Source organism: Neodiprion pinetum, chromosome 5 (assembly GCF_021155775.2).
Source record: "Neodiprion pinetum isolate iyNeoPine1 chromosome 5, iyNeoPine1.2, whole genome shotgun sequence".
Classification (NCBI taxonomy): domain Eukaryota; kingdom Metazoa; phylum Arthropoda; class Insecta; order Hymenoptera; family Diprionidae; genus Neodiprion; species Neodiprion pinetum.
The window spans coordinates 20,795,839-20,818,996 of record NC_060236.1 but is presented as its reverse complement, the minus strand read 5'-3'; the positions used below and the strand labels follow the sequence as shown (position 1 = coordinate 20,818,996).

Sequence of the window (23,158 nt, the reverse complement as noted above, 5' to 3'; positions counted from 1 at the left end):
CATCGTTATTAACGCAGCGTCGAGTAGATAGTTGATTTTGATTTTTTTTCTTACAACCCTGTACGATGAATTATTCATTCGCTTTTATTTATTTATTCATCACACGTACATTCTTTGAATTTCTATCGCTATTTTCTGTGTCCTTTCGATCGTTCCTTCAAATTATTCAAATCCTTCTCATAAAGGTCGGATCACCTAGTTTACATCATTATGATAAATATCATGTACTTGTTGCATGTAATATGCATATTGAACTAGAGCATTCCAAGTTTGATCGAGACCGGATTAGATCGGTGATTTTTTATTATTTTTTTTTCAATGATCACACCGTTTCTCTCTTCACGCTCTAGAAAATTCCAACTCCTTTAGCTATATATTTCCCTTTCGAAAACTATTCTGACATCTGGGAAATCGTTTCACGATATCACGTCGAGTTTCGTTAAACGTTCCATTTTCGGTTTTTCAAAACGTTTCAATCTCTTTGCCTATGTATGTTTTATTTATTTATTTATTTATTTATTTATTTTTTCTTTCTTTCTGCAAATTACGTTTTGTAAGCGTAAAAAGTAAACCGATCAAGCTACATCGTGAGTTGAAATTTTGATAAAAGGTTCTCTCCTCCAGATATATGGTTAAAAAAAATTAAAAATTGGATGTTCGGTTTGAATTCATTCTAAAATTATCGTACGAACTTGTGACTTGTTCGAAAATGATAACAATTAATAGCTTGGGTTTTAAATTTTTTTCACCTTTTTCTTACCCTCATTATTTCTATTTACTCAGACTGTATCCTCGATTCGTTCTAACCGATTAAAAGGTACGCGTAATCAGCCGTGTCTAAGTATAACATACTCACCGATAAAGTTACACGCAATTCTATGCTTATAATTGCGATGCGCAATATAACGTAATACTTTATGTCCGTAGAAATGATGTTTGAAAACTTGCGGGACTGTTCTTGAAACTTAAGAGTAAAATAGCAACAAAAAAAAAAAAAAACATGCATATACATTAATCGTCATATACATGTATAACAATTTCATTAGGAGTGATAAAAAAAAAATGGAAAGATGAAGATCTGTAAAAAACCGAAGCAAGTGGATATCCGACTTTGAAAATTGTGCCCAATTGAAAATGATCGGAAGGGCGAGGGGGGAGGGACCTCGGAAACAGCCGACTGCATCGATTTTCCATGGAATGCCCTATGTGCCTGGTCAATTGTAAGCAGATGCATCGCTTGATAGGTAAAATAGTTAACGAGGCACTTGAAATGTTATGTAATCTAATCCGCGTTGCGCGGTATGGTGCAAATTGAATTATATATGCATCGGCCGATGTTGTATGGTAATAAAATGAACGATAGTCGTATATCCCACAATACCAGGCTTTGATAAAATAATCTATCTATCAATTAGAACTCAGACAAGAAGGATGATGATACGGTAATGAGGATGAGGATGGAAAAACGGAGAGTGCAAGATGAGCGGAAATGAAGCGGATAGCGAAACTTACGGTACGAAATTGTGTAAAAAATTGTACCAGCATGATTTATCTTTACTTTTTCCGTTGTAATGAACCGGAATTCTCAAAATACGAAACTTCCAACCAACCGATGAGAATGAAAAATAATAATAAAATTCACCAAGAGTGGAATTTTTTTATCCGCAATTTACAAAAGTAACAACGAAATCTGGATTCTTTCCTCAATTAAAGATTTCATTGCCAAGTAATTACGATTTTCCTGTGTTATCGATAGCTTAAAAATCGATTACCATGAAATTGTATTCGGCAATGTTGGGCAATACTGGGCAACATTGGACAACATTGAGTCGACTCAGTTTGGTAAAAAATTTAATACGACGACCAAGCAGAGAAGAAAAAAAAAATAACACGAAAAGTGCTGAAAGATTGAAGCGTCTCTAATGGACTAAATTATATTTGAATAGTGTCTAAAAATCAATAATGCTAATTAAATCGCACTGTCGTATTAAAATCAAGTTTTTAAGTATCACTGGATTTCACATTAATTTCATTACTTTTATTGGATTTGAAAAGAAATTGTATGTATTCACACACGTATATATTTTATTTATTTTTTTTTGCATTTTGTACGGAATATTTTTACGCGGCTTCCAAGGCCGCGGGTACAATAAATTTTTTTTTCTTTCATTGATTGAATAATATTTCTTTTATCGATTTCAATACATATTCAGTTGTATCTATACTCACGTCTTCAAAAAACCAAAATTACCCTCATGCACATTAGCTGGAATTTATAAATACTTAATACAGTAATCGGAAAGTGCAAAAAGCTGCTTTTTTTCGCTAATTTAACGGCCGAGCCGGCAAGATTTTTTATCAAATTTTCGTCGATTTAACATCGATTATCGATTTTTCTCTATTGTAATAAAATATCGGGCCAATTGTGTTATAGAATTAAATATTCAACAATGCCAAAGTTACTGAAAAAAATTGTTTCAGTATGTTGAAAATAACACGAAGATGTGATTTAGTGATTGAAGTCATCGTGTCTTTCATGCTTTTACAATAACATTGCTATCCAAAATACGTTTTAAACCTTTGTAATATTTTGTAATAAATCCGTGTTCAATCATGAAAAATAATAGCCTTACAATCCACTCATTTTATAGGTAAATTGACAAAATTGTTGACAGATAAACACGCGCTGTCGGGTAGCAAAAAAGGAAAACATGAATCAGAAAAAAAAAAAAAAATTAATCTTGGTCGGGATCGTACCCGGGAGCAGGTATATGAATAGAGAGCTATGCTTTTGAAACCAGTTTTTTCTCGAAAACGACTTCGAGTTGAGAGCTGCCGCTTGGCCTGTCGTTTGTTAATTTAAGGCACTTTTCTACCCAAAAAGTGCTTTGAAATCCGTGATCCCCATCCAGTGATGTCACCTTGTTAGAGGGAGAGAGAGCGAGACAGAGCGGTCTGTACAACGGAAAAGAATGCATGAAATTGAAAACTGAAAAAAATAACAAGTATTGGAAACACAGAAACGTTCCGACTTTGAACACAGTCGATTTGTAGTGAATAGTTTTCTGTATAAAATCCGCCATCGCGGAAAGTAAAATTGAACGAATGGAAAGTATTTTTTATCATTTTGAAACAAAGCATCTATATCATTGCTTTCGTTTAACATTTTGGTACTTCATGCTTCTATTTTTCTAAAGAGATCTAAATTGCTTGCAATACTACATTATGTAACAAGGGAATAAAGTCAAATATTAGCAATCACCCAAGGGAATAGTCGACTTTTATCCCTGTATTACATATACAGGCAGGACTTTATTTCCGACTCAATTCTGGCCGCAACAATTATTTGAAAATTGGGCCTTTTCAATTGGATTTATATTTCCCGGAAATGCGGTTTAGGAAAAAATATGTCATTTTCGTCCCACTTATGAGGTCAAAATAGTTGACTTTATGGTTGAGTCAGGAATAAATATATTAACAATTTGATAAGTGCTTAATGTACAACTCGTAAATATCCGTAAGAAATTTAATAAAATATTTGACTAAAAAAAAAAGAAATTACGCGAAATATGGTTAACTCAAATAGGAACGCGTTTTTCTATTGTAAAGTACGAGAGAACGTTGCGCTGAATAATTGATATTCATTTATTTTTTTATTCACGTTTACAAACATATAACCATCAATTTTATCTATTTCTTTATAAGTACGTAACTTCTTTTACAGAAGCTGCAATTCTTCTTTCCTCGTTCAGTTTCTCATCAGATCCATCTTCATTGGAATTAGCGGATCGATATGCTCTTTCGGCTATCTCGGAAAGTTGTTCCGCCGTCGATTTTCCTGTCTGCCGTAACATTTGTGAAAAACTACCGTAACGATTTTCCAACAGCAAGTAAGGATGGCCATATTCCTGTACGCGAAAGGGAAATAAAAATGTCACAAACAAATAATAAAATCGAAGGTTGAGAAGATCAAAGCAGAAAATTATTGTATACCGTCCACAATAATTATTAATTTGAACTTGAGGGGAGTTTTGATTTTGAAAAAAATTTGCCAAACAGAAAACAATTTTTAGGTGCACGCGTGTGTTTTTTTTTTCTCACAATCTCTCAGCAAACAAAAAGGACAAATGTTGTTTATTTTGTGCAACTAAATATTGTTTCTTAAGAACTGGTGCGATACCTTTTTGCCTGCAATTGAAATAAGTACAGAATAAATTTTTACTGAAATTGTAACGGATTTTGGTTTTAAACGGTTCGGAATAAAATTTAGGAGGCTGGAGATAGGACAGACTCGGATCATCATCCGGTAATCGTAGAGCTGGAAGCGGAAAGGTCGGATAGAACGGAGAAGATTGCAAGTGGAGCAACAAAAGAGCACTGGACAAGGGAAGGAAGAGAAAGGTTTAAAAGAGAGATAAGATAGCCGGGAGCAATATTAGGCGAAGGAATAAATGAAGAAATAGAAGAGAGAACGAAGGAATTCAGGAGAGCGGTGGAAAAAGGACCGAGAATCGAAGGGGGGGGGGGGGGGGGGGGGAGGAGAGAGACAGAGATAAGGATGGTGGGATGGGGAAGTCAAAAACAAAACGAAGGAAGCAAGGAAGGCGCTGAGAGAGTGGAAAAAAAGAAAAGTGGAAGTGGGTACATGCAACAAACTGTGAGAAAATGAGAGATTCGTAAAAGAGGCGGAGGAAATCCTTCCGGAAACGGTTTTTCATTTAAGCCCGTAGATCGTGGAAGATTGAAGTCTGGCAAAAAAAATAAAATAAAAGTTGTCGTAAAAAAATTACGTTTTTATATGAAGTATTTAATACAATACATGTCATATTTTTGACGGCATATCCAAAGGCTGTGGATGAGAGAAATGGAGTGAATTAGAGGAAAAGAGTGGTGAACGGATGAATGAGTGTGAAACAGAAGTCTATAGAAAGGATAATGTAAGAAAAGACAGAATGTAACGAAATTGTAAAAAATAAATGTAAGAATAGGATGTTAATGTAAAATAAAGCGAAAGCGCGGAGAGAGTGAGAGAGTAAGAGAGAGTGAAGGGAAGCGAAATGAGTGGAAATAAATGGGCGAGCGAACGAAAGGAAAGAAAGTAGGGTTGTTAAGCGGTAGGAATAGAATAAGGTAGAGTAAGGTTATGTTAAGAGTATTGTAGAGTAACGGTAAGAAAATTATGAAAATCCATGTAATCCCAAGGAAAACATTGATAAACGCGTACATACTATAGTCGTGTTATATTGCTCTTGACCGTTATCACATTCACAAAATGATGTGCCCATTTTTGTTTCGGTAGAAATAGGGAAATGTGAGACAGTTAGTAAAATATTTGAGGGACAAGTTTAAGACGAGAATCCCTTTTTTGTACGTACCGCAATCCGACCTCCGTCCATTACAAGGACCTTATCACTGTCCATGATCGTGTTCAACCGATGAGCTATCGTCAGGACGGTGCAATCAGCGAATTTCCGTCTGATGGTGTTTTGGATGAGAGCGTCGGTGCTAAAATTCGAAATTCAAGAGGTTGAGACCTAGATGCAAAACAGGATTTCGATTTTTCACGCAGGTGACACCATTTTTTCCGTGAGCAAGGATCGTTTTTCGGTATCTGAGAACCGCGATAGAATTATTCGCAAGCTGAACGAACAGTTTCTGAGGTCAGAAATGTGACGACATGCGACAAACTCGATAAAAGTAAACTACGTATATCGATTGGATAATGTCAAGTTTCTGACTCGATGCTGTGAAATTATGGAAACTAATGATGAGTTAGCAAAAGAATTTACTGTGTACGAAATTACGATATGTGACTAAGGATAAAGCAAGACAAAAGCGGGCTATATTAATTATTAATAGTGTTCAAATCGATTCGTTTGGGAAACAATTTACGTTTATTTTAGAGCGAAACAAACAGAGAAATTCTGAAGTTAGCAAATCGTATCTTAAAACAACATTGTATTAAATAATGGCAATAATTGGTAAGGCAAAAACGACGCTTGAATTCGACCTCCGTTAAAAAATTTATTCTATGTAGATGTAAAAAATATCAGTCTAGGAAATCTTGGAAGACTGAATATTCAATGATACTATAATGCGATAATAAAAAAAAGTGGAATATCTGGCCGACCTTCATGCGCCAATGTCCGAACTTATAAACAACATTCTAGGCAGTCGGATGAGTTGTGAGCTCAGAAAACATGATTCGATAGAAACGGAAGAATTAATTTTGGTATCTGAATAAGTCGAAAGTTGCTAGATCGATTGAATCATAAATCTAATTAATCAGGAATAAGTTGAGACGAACCATATTGATTGGGACCGAAATCATCAAGGTCTATTGGCCAAATTCTAAGATTTAATCATGTGAATTTTTTATCATTTGAATGATTCGCAACCTACTGGACCAATTAGACCCGAGATCCAATCAGTTATAAATTAAGGAAGTCGAATGAGTGAAAATCAATACTTTTCAGCTGCGATGATCTGTGAAAAAATGTAAAAATCGAGCAGACTGGTATTACAAGGAAATTCCGAAATATCGATGCTGCAGTTCAAATTTCTTCAAAATGGTTAAGAAGTTAAAAATCTAGTTGATTTGTTCGATTTCACTCTCAACGATATGTGATTTCCTTGAAAAGACCATGTTCCAAATAGTCGCTAAAAAATACCATTGAATATTTAATTTCACAACGTTCCACATTAACTTGAATTACGATAAAAAAAAAGGCAATATTGAATTAACTACATAACGGCATGAAGAAATCTTTCGCTGACCTTTGAGAAAAACGTTTTCCGAAAAAAAATTAGCCAGCTGCACCGTTCATAGAAGCTTAAAATGAAAAATCGGTACCGAAGTTCGTATTTTTAACTTCAGCTTATATTATTTTTTTTTCCGTTGCATTTTAGAGCAATCGTTTGACGAGCACTCACCGCGTGACCATCTTGTGATAAAATTGACAATCTCACGGTTTGCACTGACCTTGGATCAACGTTGGCGGTCGCTTCGTCGAGAACGAGTATCCTGTTCTTCCTCAAGATGGCTCTGGCTAAACAGATCAGCTGGCGTTGTCCGACGCTGAAATTCGCGCCACCTCCGGCGACCTTGAAATCCAGAGACGTCACATCGTCATGAAGCTCAACTTCCCGCAGGCTGTCCCAAAGCTGAGCGTCCGAAAATTGGTCGAAGGGATCCAAGTTGTACCGCATGCTCGCCGAGAATAAAATCGGCTCCTGAGGGATGATCGAGATCCGGGGGCGCAGCTCGTGCAGTCCAATCGACTTCGTGTCGATCCCATCCAAATTTATTTCACCCTCAAGACCGTCTCCTGACAGCCGGAACAGCGCGGAAATCAGTGACGATTTACCGGCGCCGGTTCTTCCGACTACGCCGATTTTTTGACCCGGTTCTATCGCCACGTTCAGGTCCTGCCATAGGATTACGAAATAACGGAGGTCAGAAGTCTGGCAGATTTTGGATTCCACCGATCCGCATAAAAGTCTTTCCAAAATGTAGAGTCTTCGTTGTGAAATCGTTACGAAACCGTTACCAAATTTTCGCAAAATCATTCGAGCCAAAAGGCTTTGAACTTCTAAAATCCTTTACCGCACTTTACAATACTGCAATCAATTCAAAACAAGTGAAAAGCACTTGAAATCGGTATGTAGAAGATAACGGTCATCACACTGGAAAAGCTTAAGGTTTTGAAGAATATTTGAAATTGCACTAGGACATTATATGAAATTATTATTACAAGAGATATTTTTAATCGTATCAGGTTTTGTAAAATCGCAATTAGTCAAATTTCGTGAACTCATCTAAAATCGTGGTTGAAAAGTTATGAAATTACTTGAAATCGCAAGTGATCGCAAATGAATTATAGTCCCCCGGTTCAATCTCTCCGACTCATCTGTCGAAAAAGATGCTGTCGGGGTGCTTGAAACGTTTAGAAAATAGCAAAAATTCATCACGAAACATTATCAAATTTTCAAACATCGTGCACCAAGTCGGTCGAAAATTGTTTTCCCATCATGCGAGAGTTTTTGAAATCTCTTGAATGCGTAAATATTCAAATTGCGAACCCCTGACAGCGTAAAATGGTGAATTTGGGGAAATTCTTATCCAACAGTTGACAGCAGGTGCACTATAGGCACTTGATAAGGTTATGATAAATTTTTTTATTCACCTTCAAGACCAGCGGCTTCTCGGCGGCGTATCGCATGGACATTTTATTGAAGGCCAAAGCACCTTTCGAAGGCCAAGATGGCGACGGTGGGTTGTCGGTTTTGAAGGGTCCCTCCTTGGGCAGAGTTGTGTACTGAAGAACCCTCTCGACCGAAGTCATGAGGGAGATGACTTCGGCGCCTTGCCTAACGCCATACTGAAGGACTCCAGTTAGCATAAGGGACTGAGAAATAGCTAGTCCCACGGAGCCGGGAAGAGTGTCACCTGAAACCCAATTCATTGCTCTAAAGTCGCAAAAAAGTACCGTAAAGTATGATCAGAATCTTGTGTCGCTGATACTCTCTCTTTTTCGTGAAACAATTTTTTAATTTAAACAAAAATAAATAACAAATTTTATCATCTCAATCTATTTTACCGTGTTTCGTATTGTGATAGGGTACTAGAAATTACCTCAACAGGAATTACGAATCACAATAATTTTGATTTATGATTGTGTCATCGTCAAGGGCGGCAGGTTATCAATATCCGAGTATATAGTTGATTTTTCAAAGCCCCAAGAAAGGGGGCGAGGATAATTTTATTATTCCTCGGAAACATCGGTCTTTGTACAGGATTTTCAGTTTGAAGACATAACATTTTTGGCCTCTTTAATGAAGAATTTTGTCAAGATTTTTTTGTTATTGCTTCATTAACGCATTATATTTGGATCAAAGATTACTGATCACCTACACGTTTGGATAGGTAAACAGGTAAACCGGTTAATTCTAAATACCATGTGCCCGGCAAGAACTCCATATCATGGATACATGAAAATTACTTTCGTCGTACAAACTATGACATATGACGATCGTAAGCCAGTCGGCGTTGCCCGTACTAAGCCATCAAAATCCTAGCATTCCCATGTATTATAAAGTCAAAGTGATGGCAGTCCGGAGGTGGACATTATATTTAAAATTTGATATAACGTTATCCGTCCGCTGGAGAGGCCGATATAAAACGATCGAATTGTAGATAAAACTGTGTTCGTCGCCGATGCTGGCCCATTACAATATCGGCAATTCTGTGTTTACTGGGTAACAATTGGTATAAAACTTTTGATAAACATCAAATAAGCTGTGTCGAACTGCTTCAAATTTGTTCGAATTTCGAAGTTTTCGGATAGAAGCAGTAAAAAATGAGTCACGACAATTTTTCATGCTCGTTATTTCGATGTAAAATCCGGTGAATTTTTCATCCACCCATTTTCGAAATCATCGCGGAAGTTTGTCGGAACGGAAAGTCGACCGATATTTGCCTAAGAATCCGTTTTTTGCATACTGGAGGTCAGAAAACATAAAAATTTATCCATGTTAAAAAAATCGTTTTTGACCGACACCAATACAATTCTTGTATCACCGTAGGCGATGAAAAGTAAAAAATACCCACCAACATTCGTCAGGATCATCGTGAAGCAAACGCAGGCTATGAAAACGCACGAAATTATGTCCATAACAAATCCGAGCGCGGTTGCTGTCGTTATCGTCAAGTACCAGGCGCCGGTGTGCGCATCTTGGTATCGATCAAACTCTTTCTGGAGCAATTCTTCCACTCGCGGTCCTCGGCTTCTTATCGTCGTTAATCCATCGAGGGTTGAGCTGACGTGTGAAAACACCGGACTCTTCGCTAAAGAACACTCATTATGTATCATCCCAATAAATAAGATCACCTACGTCCCAAGCCCAACAGCTCAGCAAAAAAAAAAAAAAAAATGCGAGAGCAGATGTTAGAGCATTGATCTAAAAGGCGTTGAAAAGTTTAGAGCTTTGTGTATCCAAGCAGCTCTCGCTTATTGTTCTAGAAAATTCTCAGTCCAAGTTACCGGTTTTTATGCGTTGAGAAACGTAGTTTTTGAGCATCATTTGTTCCGTAGCTCATCTTTAACTAACCACAATTTGGTTACAAATCTTTCAAAAAATCTGAAATACATTCCAGCCAATTTTTGTGGCATTTTGACGTGCCGTTTTACAGATTCAAAATCCATCGGAATTGATGATATTGCGAGCAATTGCAGCCCGAGATGCGATATCGAGCCCCGACAAAAGGCAGGCTAAACTGACTTGTAGCTGGTACAATTTTTCACAGAGTTCAATTATTCGAACACTTGCGTACTCGAAAAAGTTCAAATATTGCTTGAGAATTATCATACATTTTTGAACGTTGTCGACGAAACTGTAGCGAGTCAATAAGATGTTGAGAATAACGTGAAAAATTACGTTTCTCGTTGCATAAAATTTGATAACTCTGTGTACAATTTTCGAACAAGTTGTCGGACCTGAAACATGATAAATCGAAAGACAGAATCGTGGACGTGTGGATTTTGACTTACTGACGCATTCCAGTCGCTTAATGTTCTGCGCAGTTTTCAGATAATAGCTCCTAATGACGTAGAAGATACCACTCATCAGAATAATCGGCAGGATCAACCAAGTATTAACAATCGCGATCATGACCAGGATGCCTACCATGTACATGAATATCTGGAACGCTTCGAGCATCGTTCTTGGAAGCAACTCATCCATGGTTCCAATGTCCTTGGAGAAGCGATTCAAAATCCTGCCTACGATGCAGAATGAAAGGAGAAATTATTTAAAAATCTGTGCCATCGTTATCATCGCATCGACTCACCAGTTGGATTGGTGTTGAAGAACCTCATTGTGGCTTGCAGAAGATTAGAGAACATGGTGTTGTGGATATTCTGACTCGCGTTCATGCAGAGCTTCATGAATAGCACGCTTCTGAAGATTGCGAAGAATACGCAGCCGGCTATGCAGAATGTGTAAACGTAAACCGCTACGATGGGACGAATTACGCCGTATTCGTCGAACCATTTCAGGTGCCCGGTGTTCTCTGTTTGGTCAACCGTTTGATTCGAAACAGTCGACGATTTGTTCAGACTCAAAGAGATCCTCAGCGTCTCCTGGTTTGTCCAGTGGGTTATCCAGTAGTCGGTGCCACTCGCCGCTATTTGACCGGTTACGAATATCACCAAGAAGAATATCAGTGAGCAGATGTTACCACCAGACCTGAAGTACTCCCAGTACACTTTGTTCGATATTTCTCCCGTCGCCATTTGCTCCTCTGTTAAATCTCCACTCTCCTTACTTGCCTCGGTCGCCTCGGACTTAGTTTCCGCCTTACCGTTCAATTTTTCAGTCTGCAATTTCTAAGCGCCATTTTTATGACTGTTACAATGAAAAGAGCGATTTTTCGGGGGAGTTGTTGACTTGCTTTCTTACATATGGACCTGTGAGTTTTTGGGTCGCCTTTTTTTAGGTATTAGGAAAAAGTCGATTTCGCATGACAAGTGATCCCAGATTTAAAGCCGGAATTAGCAAAAACATTCGATACATTTTTCATGCAGATCTGATTTCTTGCTGCTTTTTGTCGATCACTGTTGATCCACTGAATACGTCCATCAAAAGACATCAAAAATATCAAAAGTCCAAAAAATCCTCTCAAGTGTCTTTACGACCTTTAACCGGATTTGATTATGAAAAAAATTCTTGTTGAATTTTAAAATCCGATGCTTGGTAATCCGATCGGAAATGATTCATTTGAATTGCATATTCGGAATTAGTGACTTAACAGCTCGCGAGAACTTGACCTAATTTTTCAGAAATCGTATTAGCATGAGCTTGATTATTTAATTTCTCAGTTTCCAGTTCCAAAAAGAGTTTTCCGAGGAAAGAAACATGCACAATAAATAACGATTTATACCGTGAAGTCGATCTTCTCCTCCTGACTTTCCACAGCGTACTCAATTTCGATAGTAGATACTTCTGGCTCGACAGATTGTGAAACTATGGAGTCCAGATTTAACGTGGCGACCTCTTCATAAGCTCCTTGCCGTTGAACTTTGCCCTGAAATAAAACATCTTCGTATCGATCTCGATTCTTATTTGACCTTTTATGAATAAATCCATGGTAAAAAAATATGTTTGACTATGTTGTGCATAAAATTTCCAAAAATTAAAAAAAAAATACCATCAACTTCATTACACTCACGTTATTCGAACACTTCCAAATATTGCACAAACAATTGCATGAAAATACCAGAATTCGTATCAAAACTTACAATACAAATTTCCCAAACAAGTGCTTAAAATATTTGAATCACCTGTCGGTTTTATCGATAGATATAAAATTTTCGTCTTAAGAATTTTGAATCTCGGTATCGATCGAAACTCTGAAGATATCTGCAAACTATTTCAACCTCGCTATTAAATTACTGAGCGTTTTGAAATTGCATGAAAGTAACTATCGGTAAAATCGTAACAGTCAAGGTCTGCGAAAAGTTACTCGAAACTTTTAAGACGTGTATTGAAAAGTACATATTCCGACATGTTCTTATGGCATTATAGCGGATGGGCTTACGCGATTCAAAACAATGACGACATCCGCCTGCTTAAGATGTTGGAGCTGATGAGTGACAAGGATCCGGGTTTTCCCCTTAAGGAACCCATTGATACATTCATCGAACAAGTGGCGACCGACGTGAGCGTCTACGGCACTCAGAGGATCGTCGAGAAGGTAGAGATCAGCATCCCTGTAAATGGCTCTAGCCAAATTGACGCGCGCCCTCTGGCCTCCAGAAAGAGATGCTCCCCCTTCACCAACGTAACTCAAGTCACCCTGAGGAATCTGAGCGAAGTCCTTGAGCAAGGCGCAGACTTTGGTTACCTGTAATGGTTGTACGCAGTGCTCGAAAACTCCAGAATATCGTTACTTCTTCATTCTTAGATTATGGACATTTCTGTTTTACCGACGAATTAAGTAGATTATATTTTACACTTCTTCTTTCTCCTTAGTGATCGAATACCAACAAGTTTAGGGAATGATAAGGCTTATGGGCGAATGTGTATGTTCTCTAAGAGAATTCGATCAAAAATTGCAAAAGATATGAGATGTAACTGTGACAGAATAGTCTGCCATAAGCTCAAAACGGTTGATATGCTTTCACTAGTACATTTATAGCGCTTCCATCTACTTCCCAAACTTTTCTTGATGGCCGTACAAGCAAAGTTCAAAATATTGAAACGATTTAAATACTCGGGAGAATAAGAAACTGTAAAATACGGTCTGCTTACTCGGTCGGTAAGTCTCCTCGGTAATGGCTTCCCACCTCTTGGTACCGATTTTTATCATAGGGCTGACCAAACAGAATGTTCTCGCGTATGGAACCAGAGAACAGCCAAGGATCCTGGCTGGTGTACGAGATGCTAATGTCACGACTGGTGATTTGGTTTTCTGGTTTATTTTCGCCAGCGTATAACGACAGATTTCCAGCTCCAACTGGTAATTCACCCAAAATGAGATGCAGCAAGGATGATTTGCCCGAACCGACGGGGCCGACCAAAACTGACAAGGACTTGCTCCTTATCGTCAACGAAACCTCGCACAGTGTCGGTGGCAGTTTACCCAAAATCCAATTCGCGGCGACATTTTTCATTTCGATGCCAACACCGTTCTCGAGCCTCCAGTTCCTCTTCATCACTTCTATGACATCGGGCTCACTTCTGATTTCTGTTGACAGCTTGTTTTTTCCATCTTCAAGGCACTGGACCTCGTCCAGCAGCAAAAATTCCTGCAAATCAGTCGAGACAAATTTGGAAATGGTCAAATAGATGAGGATCGAACTCTCGTAATGGAAAATTAATTCTGCGATACTGACCGTCAACCTTTCAAGGGTCACTGCAGTCTCTCCGGCCATTATGATTGCTTGAGGAACGCAAACTACGCATGTGAACATCATCACACTGAAGAAACTCGATATTACGAACGTGATTTCAGCAGTCAGCGAATTTCCCATCATAACAAATGTGAACAGCGTGAAATAGAGGGACAGTCTCTCCGAGAATAGTATAATGCTCAGGTAAAAACCCCTCAGATACGACGTGTACTTTATCAGCCTGATCTCCAAGGCTCGAATTGTCGATACTACAATCTCGAACGGTTCTTCCCAAGAGTACATCTTCACTATCTGTTTAACCGAGAAGATCAGTGCATCGTGATTTGGACATGATCAGATCTCGCCAGTTCACAACTCCATCTAATTGTACCACACTTCATTCAGATTCTCTGGCCATGGAGACTTAATGTCAAAAACAATCTTATGCAACAACTAACACTGAACGTGTCATTACATTCCACCATTCATCTTACCTGTATTCCGGAGATCAATTCCTTCATCTTCTGAACCCGCTCATCGGTTGTAGACGCGATTTTAGCTCTCAGATTGGCGCCGAGTCGGCCGAGGTACATCTGAATGGGCAAATTCTGCAATGTCACCGAGGCGACTCCAACCACAGCGGCAACTCCTACAGATCGCCACATGATATACCCCATGATCGAGACCTGAAGCCAAAAATATTCTGGTTTATGTAGAACGACGAAGAGTTTGCAATAATAGCGAGTCTTACCTGAATCGGCATGATCCAGAGATGGTGGAAGTACAGGGGCACGATATCAAAACGAGCCACGTCGTTGCTTATTAAGTTCGAAACTTGACCTGCCGCTGTGTTGTTCACGGCAGCCTGATTCAGCCTAAGAACCTGAAACAGTGAATTAGTAACGCTACAATTACCAGAAATTGATAAAAAAAAAAACTTTGTTGTTCGTAGAATGTGTATCCTCAAGAGGGTTCTGACAAAACCGGTCGAAACGACCATAAGAGACCATCACGAATGCCTTCGGATTTCCGGAAGACCGTGCACTTCCAAGAAGTGATCTAATCGCACTGACGACAACATGTAACAAGATCACGAAAAACTAAAAATCACGTTTGAAAAACACTGACTACCTACATCCAACGTTCGGCTGGATTTCTCATTTTCTGACCTTTCCGAAGACCATGAAGAGGGTCAGCCTTAGATTCAATGACTGGATTCCGTTTGTCGGGTGAAGTAAAATGTCAGAAGGAAACAGAACCACAACGCAGTTTCCAAACCCTGTGCACAAACCTTTCTGTATATGATGGAGCAGCAAGCAACTCTAACACACATTCCAATCTGTCTATTGCGAAGTCCTGTGTGATGTATCGTGAATATGACTAGGAGATTCGTGAGGATAAGCAGACCAGCGTAAAGGATGGCGTCATTTCGGCTCACCGGATTGACACCGGGATTGAAATGGCTGACCACCCAGCCCTGAAGGATCGGCAGATATACTCGAAGCACCGCTGATTGCACCAGCATCAGTAGACCCTGGATCATGTATCTCGCCCAGAACATTCGTGCTATCGCTGCGCCGAGCGACGGCTTTCCGCTTGGTACTGTTTTCCCGTTTTTTCCAACCACCTGCACCTTGTTCGCCTTAGCTAACTCCATATTCCACTCCCTGTTGTGGGCAGAAATGGATTTAAATAAATGTGATCATATACAGGTCAACGGAAAGGGCAAGTTTCAAATAAAACCGGGTGTTACTGATGGATTATCGTCTAGTTCTTCCATAGATTGATTCAATAACAAAGAGCCAACAACAACGTGTTTTTTGTAACACATGCACGATTTTCGCATTTTTTTTTAACTCAAAATCCGAGACCAAAGTAGCCCTTTTACGACTGGTGGGCAGTAAGTATATTACAAATAAATCGAAAAAATATACATGTTGTATTAATTTCCTAATTACGTACACATTTCATTTTATTGATCAATGTGATTTGATCTCCGACTTTTGACAAATGTAAACGCAAAATCTGTACATGTGTTACAAAAAATATGGTGTGTACCAATGGCAAAGGGTGATTTTCACCCCTGTCTATTTGCATTCCTTGTTTCATTAATTTCACACGCGGGTTAAAATTATGATTTCAACTTCAGGACAAGTACAATAGGTTTTTCAGAATTTTTTGTTATCACTGTTTCCGGCATTTTCTAACAGATTGTAAATCGAGAACTAAATGCACCAGAGACTTTGAACGAAACCCAAAATGTTGATTCAAGCTCTCGCTAAATTTCATGCTTCATCAGAACCGGGTTTTCACCGTGGTTGCAAAACCTTATTTTCACCTCAAGTAAAAATGCTAGATTCATTTTCAATTCGGATTTAGATTCTGTGTCATAAATCCTTCGACCGGCGGTTGCTATTCTGTTTGATTATATTTATTTCCGTTGATTGAAGGAAAAGTTGTTTAAATAGTTCAATCACGGGATTCCATGGTTTTTTTCTCACCTTTCGAGACGATCGCCCAGACGTTCGGATTCATCGGACTTCAAGGGATCGTATAAGTCCGAGATTTGAAGATCTCGTGTCGCCCCTTTCCAAAAAATGTCCGCTGTCCATCTGCGTGATTTTAAAAATGAAGGAGGCTTTTATTTTATTAACTTTTTATTCATTTTTTTTATTGAAACATTAATTTCACCCTACTAAAAATTACGATTGCCCAAAAGTAAAACGATGACGACCATTTTTTTTTAAATTTTTTTTTATGACAAGTGTCTTACTCACCCGAAGCACAGATAGCTCAAAGGATTCGACTTCTCCTCGGGATTTCTGCAGCTCTGTTTTTCCCTAGTGTCCATGTCTCGAAAAATTTTCTTGAAATATTTCCTAGGTTGGATACCGCTGCATCAACGTTAAGTAACGATGATCTGGAAACAAAGAAACAATCGTTCCGTCTGTTTTCGAGGCTACTTTTTTGGGTCTATTGAACTGTACTTTTATTTAAAACTTATCGTGTGAAACATACTATTCGATGGCGCTATATTTTATTTGATACGGAAGGTACACTGACAATTATTGACGAGATTTTTATCACACAGTTGGAACAAATTGTTGAAAGTTTCGGTATTCTTCGACTTATTGTTAGTCGAACCGCGGAACTTGGTTCTCCACATACCGCAGCTCATTGACCCACCTATGATACGTCATTATGGTGTATACCTGCTGCGGATTATGTGAATATATTACATATTAACGACCATGAGCGAAACAGTCGGGAAACAAGAATTTCAAGTTTAGCGAGTTGATCGGTAGGCTGTTTTATAGACATTGCATCATGGTTTCTTCGGCCTTCATCGATATAGGCATAAGATGCATTGTATACAAATAAGCTACATGCAATGATTTGTAATTGCCACGTGATTTACTCTCACGCTTCTCGTCCCTATTATGCATTTATTCCTTATTCTTCTATTCTATCCCTTCTCTTTTGAAATCAATTATTTTTAAGATTAAATGTCATATGTGAACGTGACAATTGCGTCTTAGGATTACAGCGTGCTACTCCTTTATTACCACTATTGTTATCATTGCTTCCCGAAATATATGAAACAACTTGCGTCTCGCTTTGAGAAAACCAACCTGCAGATGCTTGAAATACGTCTGTGCGCGTTTAAAGACCTTGTAATATAATTGATGCGAAAAAAAATTATTGGTAAAAAAGAAAGAGGCATAAAGTCAAGATTTCAAAAGTCAAGCTGTTATTTGAAGAACGTGGAATGTTGTCGAAAGAATCTTTTCGAGACGTAGCAAAAACCATAATCTTCACATTCAAACTAACGACAAAAATCGCATTATTCGCCCGATTTCGAGCCAATGAAGTTCATTTTGCTTAAAAAGGTCAATACGCGAGTCTATTAATTGAAATCTGTAATTATGTTGCATGTTTCGATCTTATGGTTGCCTGAAGAGTTGTAGAGAAAATTAATTTCGTTTTACTTTTTGAGAATTTCTCTACAAGTGAACTGAACCGCATTTTATCAAAGTTAGGAAGTAGAATTACATAATTCATTAATGTGATCGTTTCAATTACGAATCATTCTTTGTCATAAACGGCAATCCTAGGCTTAAGACATTTGCATTAATTTTCCTTGATCTATAAATACCGAAACTTGACTCTGAATTTCCTGATTGGGTAATCCAGGCTCTTCTGACGTCTAGATTTGAAAAACATTATGAAACCGTTACAAAGTGGAAAGAAGTTCATTCGTGGTTAAAATTGAAGGAAAAGATTCGTCGCCTATCATGATCGTGTAATGCAAAGAGAAGCGCAATACCGACGCGATATTTTGAAACGTGTAATTACTTTTCTACAATGCCTTGCCCTACGTGTAAACTTTACCCATCTCGTTAAATTGTATGTAACTATGAAAAAGCATTTTCGTCGCGTTTTCAAAAATGAAATAAATGATCATTACTCTAGTAAAAGTATATAAAATAAACTAATTTTGTTGATATCAAATAAAATAAGGAAGCACTTCGTAAACTTGATCTTGACTGTTAAATATTGTTCAATAATTGTAAATAGTCCACCCGATAAAAGTCGAAAGGAACATCTGTTAATTATCGTAAGATCTGTTGCATTTGATGAGAAATATGATATATATCAAATCCTTGGACATTTTCTTAGTTTTCTACATGTTGTAAGTACCGCAGGAGAATAACTAACCGAAGTGATTTTGAAAAGGTCGTTTCAATGCTCTCGAAACATTTGCGCCCCAAGCTAGAAGTGGCTGACCATGCAATACTAGATATGTTTTCGGATAAAACAGGAATAGCCTCAGTCAACATGCAGCAAGATACTTAGCTTCTCATATCTCTCATTTCAAAGTTATTTGCAGCGTAATTGTTTGTCACAAAATATTGACAAGGCTTAATGTTATGTCTGAAATTCTGCAAACTCCGATAAATCACTTTGCCGACTGTGATTCATATTGCAAACTTTGTTTCCGTGTTACAGAAAATACCATTTCGCGAGACACGTAGACATCCCTATTTGGAAATATATACGTCAGCGTCGAAATCGACAAGAGTACCTGTTTGAGTGTTTCAACAGCGTTACATCGAGTGACCGGTAACAAAAACGAGTTTGACACGTTTTGCCTCGTTCTATCTCGTTCCTTTTTTTATGTCACTTGATGATATACGCAGATACTTCGTATATATATATGTGATCAATGTGAATGTTTTGCATGCTATTTCGCGAAACGGATTTCACACGAACCGCTGTGTAATCCGGCTGTGTAAACTTGTCAATATTGTATACTTATACACAGCTGTAACGTAGATAGAGTATACGATTCTTTGTTACCACCTATGTTGACTGCTGAAACTGTAACGAAATGGAAGATTAAGTACATAACTATAAGCAGTTGGTATTAATTATATTTTATGAAACGAGGTTTTTTCACCTCACTGTCACTTTTTAAGGGCCATCCATAAACTACGTTAAATTAAAATTCGAATAAACACGGACAATGAAAAAAGATCGCATTTTTTAATGGTAACGTTACTTCGATGGATCCCCCACCCCCAAGTGGTAGCGTAATTTAGGAACGACCTCCTCTCCAATTATTATACGCAGATAAATTTTTTTTCACTCAAATTTTCCGGTCAATGTTATTTATTAAATAATCTTCTTTTTATTTCCAATTTTCAAAGAATTAAAACGGTAGCGGAAAAACGATACGAAAAAGTATTTTTATCGATTCCAAGTACATCTTGAAACACATCAGCCGGTTCGTTTTTCACAGAATACCGATAATTTGCAACAGACAGCCTTCGAGACGAGTATTAAAAAAGTCGTTAGTCTTCATTGATCTCATCGATCGTTGTATACATCGGTAATGCCTTAAAATCGATAAACACGGAAGAAACTGAATATGGCAAAAAGTTATAAAACAGTTCAAATTGAAAAAATTTCCAATTTTCGATCCATCAGAATCATCAACCGATCAATTACTAGGTGCACAATTCGAAGCAGCATTGACTAGGTTATTGATAAAATTGCGTGATAATGTTTATTAAGCCTATTAACTCTGAAGGGTCAATCTGATGCGATACTTTTTTCCCAAACTTGGGGCAAGAAAAATTTAATGAGAATAGTCAAGATTGCAAGTATACTTGAATACTGACGAAACATGAGCAGAATGGCTGTTATTGACGCAAGTGCTATGTAAATTCACCGGTGCGATAAATTTTCGGCGCCTGAACTCAACCTTACCAAGAAACTGAAGACAAAATAGGTCACGTTATTTTAATTGTAATATCGTACATTGAAAAAAGTTAAAATGTTCAGTTTGGTCATTCTGACACATTTGTTCCTATATTTTCATGCGAAATTCTTAGTTTTTTGCACGTTTCCTCATCTCTCATGATTTGCATTAATTTCAAATCCTACTGCGAAACTGAGAAATTTTAAATGACACATTTCTGTAAATGAATCAAAACAAGGAGACCGAAACTTTTGTTATAATTGCGATTCACTTCGAGTGTTGAATTTGAAAGAAAAAAAGACGCACAATTCCATCAAAATATTTGTTCTATCCCGAAAAATTTCGAGGTTCATCGCACCCGAAAAAATCTTCCTAGCAAAGAAATTTTCGTAGCGTCTCGTTTGAAACCGAGGAATTTTCATTCATGCATCTCTATCACTTTTTAGTATGACACAGTTATACAACTACACATCGATATCATTCGCGACAAGATTTGATAATCGCTGGAGGCACCAATTATTCTGCATCAGGATAGTAATCGATCATTATGGTCAATCCTGTACCCAGAGATATTCCATTCGTATAATGTGAGGTGTAACCTCGATCCCAAACCATGCAAATACGCGTTGTAGGCTTCTTTGCCCGAAATTAGACATCTTTGGAGAGTTTTAAAAAAAAGTCGAGACCTTCGGAAATTTGAACCAAAGAAATCGTTATCAAAATCGGTTTACAATGTTCGATTGCGATATTCCTCGAGTACAACGCGATCTGAAGGAAGAAAAATGTAACTCTGTTAATTATACACACCTTCAAGTCGGGAAATCGGTTATGAAATCGGCAGATTCGATTGTTTGAAAGTTCTATCTATTATCCTCGTTTACGAATCGGCACAATTTACGAAGAATAGTAAATCGGTAATGCACCAATGGAACACGCCTCGGTTGTTAACCACTCGCTAAGCTCGCGTCATTTGTTTCACACGCGTACCACCCACTGCATTTTGTCAACAGATTTATATACCATACACTACGACTCGTTAGTTGCCGTCCGCCCTGGATCGGCATCAATCACGTTCTGAGAGGAAGAATATTATTTCACGCTGGTAAACGAGGTGGGAATTCCTAGGAACTATCGAAGTAAACAGAGATGCTCGATCAACGAGTGACGAAGATAGGATACTATTGGCAATATAACAAATAAAAACACCGTCCAATTGTACCGAAACCGGTTGTTGCAAAGCAATTGTTAAGGGTAGGATGTGATGAATTTTAGTTTATTGATTATAAGTCAAATATAAAAGAAAGGGAAATAAATAGACAATTACGAGAAATAGTTGTTGACGATCAAAGAGAAAATTATGCATTTATTTGGGTCATTTTGGTTTAAAAAGTCAACTATAATTTAATAGTACAGAATACCCAATTTATAGTCCCTGCACGTCGCAACCCAACAAACTTGGTTTGATAGTTTAAAAAATATAAGTGGACGGCACAGGTGCACAAGTTAAAAGATATAAGAGACAATAGTCGAGTAAGAATAAAACAAAATAGTAACAATAACATAAAAACGGACGGTAAAAGTGTATATAGATAAAATCGAGCGGAACAACTATTCCAAGAATTTGAAGGGAGAGTGTTCGATGTGTCGTATTTATAATTATAGAATGGTGTGACTTTCTTTATTGTTTCAGTTCGTCGTTATTTATTGAATTTGTTACCTGATCAGGCTTTGAGTCGATTTCACACACTTTATGATTTCCTGACACCTCCATACACAACTCTCTCCTTCTAAAGTCGTAGACCGACTAATTTGCCGATCTGCTGATCCGCTGATCCGCTGATCCGTCCGAACTTCGGTTCTTACTTTCGTCTATCAAAATATATACATCGTCACAAGGATTAAGATCGGCCAAAAAGCGGCGGTTGCAAGGCAGTTCAAAATTATTCGAAAACAGTAAAATTAATATAAAATATCTGATTATACACTCGAAAATAATTATTTTCATTCTTATTGACCGGTATCTGTGATTTACACCGATTGTGAGCTTACAATGAGATCGGCTAGAAATCGACAATTATCTCAAGACGATTCACAAATGCTGTGATACGATAAAATTGATGTAAAGTATCTGATACTCACGAAAATTATCAATTTTACTCACGTTGATCACTATCCCCGATTCACAATGAGCTGATTGACTGGCCCCTTCACAGCACTTTGATCAATATTCCACAACCTCGCACTTGGCATTGACAACCACTTGGCATGTTATACCTTCAGGGGTCAGAGCTAGAATGACTGATTTATTGAGTTTCGAACTTGGTGACGTCAACTTCGGCTCAAAATTCGTACCAACTTCTTAGCGCTTTCTCTTTCATTTCATGTCACTATTTACGCGTCTGTTATCTTAGTATACCTACCCAGTGTCGACACTGGTTTTTACATCTGCGTTGACAATCCGGTACGTAAGTGGATTGAATTGCACAAACCGGGAATGAAGGATTTCTCTGTTAGCCGGAAGGACGAACGTAGTTGAATCATAATTGTCTTCTTTCTTCTCCCATTTTATTTCCGTTTTTACTAAAAAATTTTATTACCGTGAAAGATTGTCATCTTCCATGCTATTCACTGTCATTCACGTGATGTTAGATTTTCAAAATTAATTTCAGGAAAGAATTGATAGACTTTATTTGATCTAATTAGATTCATTCTTTGTATACATCCAATCTTATCCGTAAATAATATACGATCATATCAGATCTATTTGTGTAGATCTAATTAAGTCTTTAAATTTTATATACAGTGCACTCTCTTTATAGAGCCACTAATGGACAAGAGGATAGAGTGGTATTGTTGGGTGTGAAGGTCAATGTCGAAATAAACTTTTATTTATAAAAAACCAAAACGTTTCGGCTTAACGGACAAGACGGGAAGCGATTTATGACGAATTGGAGGCCCTACACCAATCACACTCGAGTGTGCACGACATTCACTGATCTTT

General features: G+C 37.8%; 1 protein-coding gene and 1 long non-coding RNA gene across 7 annotated transcripts; one reads left to right on the top strand and one right to left on the bottom strand.

The window, feature by feature from the left end:
* The first annotated feature begins 953 nt into the window (after window positions 1-953).
* LOC124220073 (uncharacterized) lies at window positions 954-1,945 on the top strand. The gene is made up of 3 exons (XR_006883515.1): window positions 954-1,244; window positions 1,416-1,513; window positions 1,757-1,945. It is a non-coding gene; the product is annotated as an uncharacterized lncRNA (long non-coding RNA).
* A 1,685-nt stretch (window positions 1,946-3,630) lies between these two features.
* Window positions 3,631-22,456, bottom strand: LOC124220066 (ATP-binding cassette subfamily C member 4-like). 6 transcript variants are annotated; one of them, XM_046628471.2, is made up of 18 exons: window positions 22,319-22,453; window positions 21,875-22,026; window positions 16,670-16,812; window positions 16,394-16,504; window positions 15,184-15,559; window positions 14,644-14,775; window positions 14,387-14,578; window positions 13,896-14,204; window positions 13,347-13,808; window positions 12,599-12,904; window positions 11,942-12,085; window positions 10,850-11,387; window positions 10,551-10,781; window positions 9,611-9,847; window positions 8,187-8,449; window positions 6,983-7,428; window positions 5,376-5,505; window positions 3,631-3,908 (listed from the first exon to the last, which is right to left on the bottom strand). In XM_046628471.2, exons 3-18 carry the CDS (start codon window positions 16,741-16,743, stop codon window positions 3,699-3,701), a joined length of 4,161 nt encoding a protein of 1,386 aa, XP_046484427.1. In that variant the 5' UTR covers window positions 16,744-16,812; window positions 21,875-22,026; window positions 22,319-22,453; the 3' UTR covers window positions 3,631-3,698. The 6 variants fall into 6 exon arrangements, with proteins under 6 accessions (XP_046484427.1, XP_046484432.1, XP_046484429.1 ...); XM_046628476.2 differs by having other exon boundaries at window positions 10,850-11,378; XM_046628473.2 differs by lacking the exon at window positions 21,875-22,026 and having other exon boundaries at window positions 22,319-22,456.
* Window positions 22,457-23,158: the final 702 nt, after the last annotated feature.

What these genes read in the sequence shown, in the direction of transcription:
- LOC124220066 (XM_046628473.2), bottom strand. Translation starts at nt 16,743, where the DNA reads ATGGACACTAGGGAAAAACAGAGCTGCAGAAATCCCGAGGAGAAGTCG. An exon ending in TTGAGCTATCTGTGCTTCGG is followed by an intron (nt 16,505 to 16,669) that starts GTGAGTAAGACA and finishes AAAATCACGCAG; the next exon opens with ATGGACAGCGGACATTTTTT. An exon ending in CTTCAACACCAATCCAACTG is followed by an intron (nt 10,782 to 10,849) that starts GTGAGTCGATGC and finishes TCTGCATCGTAG; the next exon opens with GCAGGATTTTGAATCGCTTC.